General features: G+C 43.8%; 1 protein-coding gene across 2 annotated transcripts in view; it reads left to right on the top strand.

Moving 5' to 3' along the window:
• LOC123963877 (arf-GAP with Rho-GAP domain, ANK repeat and PH domain-containing protein 1) overlaps positions 1-2,197 on the top strand; it is a 25,704-nt gene extending 23,507 nt beyond the window's left edge. For both annotated transcript variants that reach the window (XM_046040967.1, XM_046040966.1), the window contains exons 23-26: positions 463-672; positions 842-947; positions 1,170-1,311; positions 1,718-2,197. In XM_046040967.1, coding sequence (XP_045896923.1) covers positions 463-672; positions 842-947; positions 1,170-1,311; positions 1,718-1,762 — 503 coding nt within the window. In that variant the 3' untranslated portion in view covers positions 1,763-2,197. The remainder of the gene's footprint in view (positions 1-462; positions 673-841; positions 948-1,169; positions 1,312-1,717) is intronic.
• The last annotated feature ends 1,736 nt before the right edge of the window (positions 2,198-3,933 follow it).

Genomic DNA, 3,933 nt, shown 5'->3' with positions numbered 1-3,933 from the left:
TTATCAGGCCCAGCAGCTTTACTCATATTCACTCTCAGCAGGACTCTCCTCACATCTGCTGTGGATACTGACAGTGGTCGGTCCTCTGGAGGTGGAGTAGACTTTACAGCTGACTCCTTGTTGAGGAGACCAAAGTGTGCATAAAAGGTGTTAAGTTCATCTGGTAATGTGGCCTCACACATGATGGGGGCGCTCCTGCTTTTGTAGCCTGGGAGGTTTTTGATGGCCTGCCACATATCTTTGGTGTTGAGGTCTCTCCAGTCTCTGCTGATGTCTCCACTTTGAAAGCTGGCATCAAGGAGGCAGTCTCAAAACAGTCCTGTAGAGCTGCTGTAGCCTCACCTGTCCACACTGTGACTGTTTTGCTGTTGGTTTGACCTGTTTAATCAGCTGGGTGGGCAGGAGAAACAGAGAAATATGGACTGGTAAATAAAATAGAAGTTAAATTTTTTTGTCTCTCAGGTCTGAAGGTGGATGGCGTGTACAGGCGCTGTGGCCTCGCTGTCAAAGTCAACAGATTGGTGGAGGCTCTGAAGACGTCACCTAGATCCGCCCCTCTGGAGAGTGATGAGCAAGGTGTGTTGGACGCTTGCTCCGCCCTCAAACAGTATATCCGCCAGCAGGAGAGTTTGATCCCCGACAGAGACTCACAGCAGTGGCAGCAAGCTGCAGGTTAGTACACAGGTACATGTAATAGTAGGATATAACTACAGTAGTATCTGTGTAAACATTGTGGTAATGGAACAACAGAAGTAGTAGTATCAGAAGGCTGTCTGGACTTGTACCATAAAGTAGTAATACTACAGTAGTACTCACTCTAACAGAACTTTCTCTCTCTCAGAGATTTCAGGTGAACACTCCAGGTTTTCAGCCTACCGTCGGTTGCTACGGCAACTTCCTGACGACAACCGAGCAACGCTGAACGCACTGTTTGGACACTTTTACATGTAACTCTAACACAAAATAATGTTAATATCAGTATCCCGATCTTTGTTGGCACACTAGGTCTGAGACAGCAGTTAAAGCAGTTAGTGTCATTTGAAAGCAGCAAAGATGGTCAGAACATTACCACACAGTCCACATCCTCACGGTGAGTCATAAACCAGACTCTGTTAGACCTGAACAACATAGGTTAACCTCTTTACTGCCCCCCCCCCCGTCTCTCACAGGGTCCAGGTGATGTCTCAGGATAACAGGATGTCTGCTCATAATCTGGCTGTGGTTCTGGTCCCGACTCTGTTTCAGACTATGAACCAGGATATGCTCCGACTCACTAAAGAGTTTATCATCCATCACACACTTCTGTTCCTGGTAAATATGCTGCACGACACACGCAGACTGTTGTAGACCTCTTCTGTACATGTTATGCACCCTGTAAACCCCGACCCCAGACTGCTGCTGTTTGTTTTCACTGATCAGAGATCAGGGTTATGTTTGTGATTGGTCGTCTGCTGCAAAAACCAGCCTGTTGATGTGAATGCGCCCATGGCTACATTAGGAAACCCTGCAGCTAGTCCCCGACCTCTGTGCAGCTAGTCCCCGACCTCTGTGCAGCTAGTCCCCGACCTCTGTGCAGCTAGTCCCCGACCTCTGTGCAGCTAGTCCCCGACACTGAATGTTGAGTGCTCTGTTTCTGCTGACATCTTTCTGACAGAACATGTTGAGACCAGCTGAACTGATTTAAAGGGTTAAACCTGACTGATGTGTTTCTCTGCAGACACCCAGTGAGGAGCAGGAGGAAGAGCAGATCACTGTCTTCTGAGGAGGAGGAGGAGGAGCAGATGTTTGTGGCCGGTCTTGACTTCTTTTAACTTAACCTGAACTAACTTGCATAACCAAGATGACAAAGGTCCGGTACGCCTGGCGCTGGTACTCTCCCACGCTCATATCTGTGCTTTGGGAGTTATTATACAAAATATTCTGCGCAGGTTGGTTTCGGGATGGAAGCTAGTGTTTTACAAATGATCAAACTTTTGCTACAGATGTAAATGAAATATTTGATTGGTTGGAATCTGTTGATCACTTCAGGGTGTCCACACTGTTGTAGAAAAGGGTTTTATTATTATCTCTTTTATTAAAATGTACAAATATAGGAGTTTATATTTTATTAACACAAATTTTGAGGAGATGTCAGTCCAACTCCTCATTTACTATCATGTAGACCACTCATTAAAAGTCTGTTGTTCATTTACTCAAATCAGCTGTTTTAACCTCCTTTTTCTATTTACAACATCTAAAAATCTAAACAGGAAGTGGTTCACAAGGCTGAGCTCAGACTTATTGTTGGACAGAGTTCAGGGATAAACTGATGAATGTTTTCATTTAAATGTGAGCAGCTGCTGCATAATGAGCTTATTATAATATCATGTTTATAGTACTTTTGAGTAACGTCAGTTTAAAGTGCTTCACATTTAGGATAAAATACCATAAAACTTTAATTACTGCTTTTATTTGTTTAACCTCTAAACATTTTGACGGCCGTGCGGTCCTGGTTGGCAGCGTACGGTATGTAAACACAACTGCTATGTTTAAGTTCAGATGCTCATATGATGCACCATTGGAAAGTCGTTGTGATCGACCAATGCAAACTATTTCAAGATACCACAGCAGGTACAAGCAGCGCCTCTGTCAGACCAGCCAGTACAATCAAAACTGACGCGACTCACCTATGAAGCCTCAGAGAAACTTTATCCACCAGTCGATTTATATTCGGACAAAAATGGTCTTGTTACTTTGTCAAAGGTCCAGACGATCAAATCCAGTAAAAACATTTAGTCCAAAGCACATTATTCCTTCAATAAAACCCCAGGGACTGCTGCCGCATCGCTTCATCTTTTTCAGCAGACGTGTCTAATAGGTCATTAAAAGCGTAATAACTCCGGTTTGGATGTAAACAACTATGATATCTTCATTTCAAAATGGCTGCTGATCTCTAACCTTTCGATTGACACCTAATTGGACCCAGAAGGAGCTCTCATGTCCCGTACAGCCTACAATAACCAATGAGAGCCCGCGCTGAAAGGAAGCCCCTATCATTTCCAACCAACTGCACCGATGATTGACTGGCACTTTGTGTAGCCAATAAAATTCTGAAATAATGAGAGATGGCTTCAACTACAAAGTTCATTATCTACCAGCAAAAAAACATCTGCGTAAAGCTGCAGGCAAATACGACAACAGCTGCATGCTGCCAAAGTGAAAAACACTTAGGCATACTCTTAGAAGTACCTCTGTTATACATGAATTTTCTGTGTAATGCTAAAGAAATTAAACTTGGACTAGTTAAGGCTTCATGCTGTGGCCCCAGTGTTTGTATTAAGTCCCAGCTCTAGTTGTGTACATGCATGTGTTAGCAAACCTTTTCAAAGAGAAATGAAAAACGTTTTACTGTGTGTGTTCAAACTCATATTACATTCCATTTACTCATTTAGCTGACGCTTTTATCTAAAGCGACTTACAATTGCTCTACAAGTCAGAGGTCGCACGCCTCTGGAGCAACAAGGGGTTAAGTGTCTTGCTCAGGGACACAATGGTGGATGGGTCACAGTGGGAACTGAACCCGGGTCTCTCACACCAAAGGCATGTGTCTTATCCACTGCTCCATCACCACCCCTAAACATGTTAATCAATTCCAGTTGCACTTACAGTATTTGTGACTGTTTGAGTGTGATGTGAGAAACCCAAACCCATGCATTTACTCCAGAAGGTTTAAAGACTGCGTACAGTTTCCTTTGGGCCTCGGATGACGTTTTAGGTGAACTGAAGATTGGACAGGCCTTTAAGTCCTTTTACCATGCTGGTAAATGTGAATGACTTAAATTTTGGGACTTGTTGTAAAATGAACTGATCGACTGAACTGAAAGCAGGCGACCTGCTGGGCTTCAAGAGGTTTTATACATCCAAAGAACTTCTACAAAAACCGGACCAGGCTTC

This window comes from Micropterus dolomieu, linkage group LG23, assembly GCF_021292245.1.
Source record: "Micropterus dolomieu isolate WLL.071019.BEF.003 ecotype Adirondacks linkage group LG23, ASM2129224v1, whole genome shotgun sequence".
NCBI lineage: Eukaryota > Metazoa > Chordata > Actinopteri > Centrarchiformes > Centrarchidae > Micropterus > Micropterus dolomieu.
The sequence above is the reverse complement of the archived record's forward strand: the minus strand, read 5'-3'. Positions and strand labels throughout refer to the sequence as shown.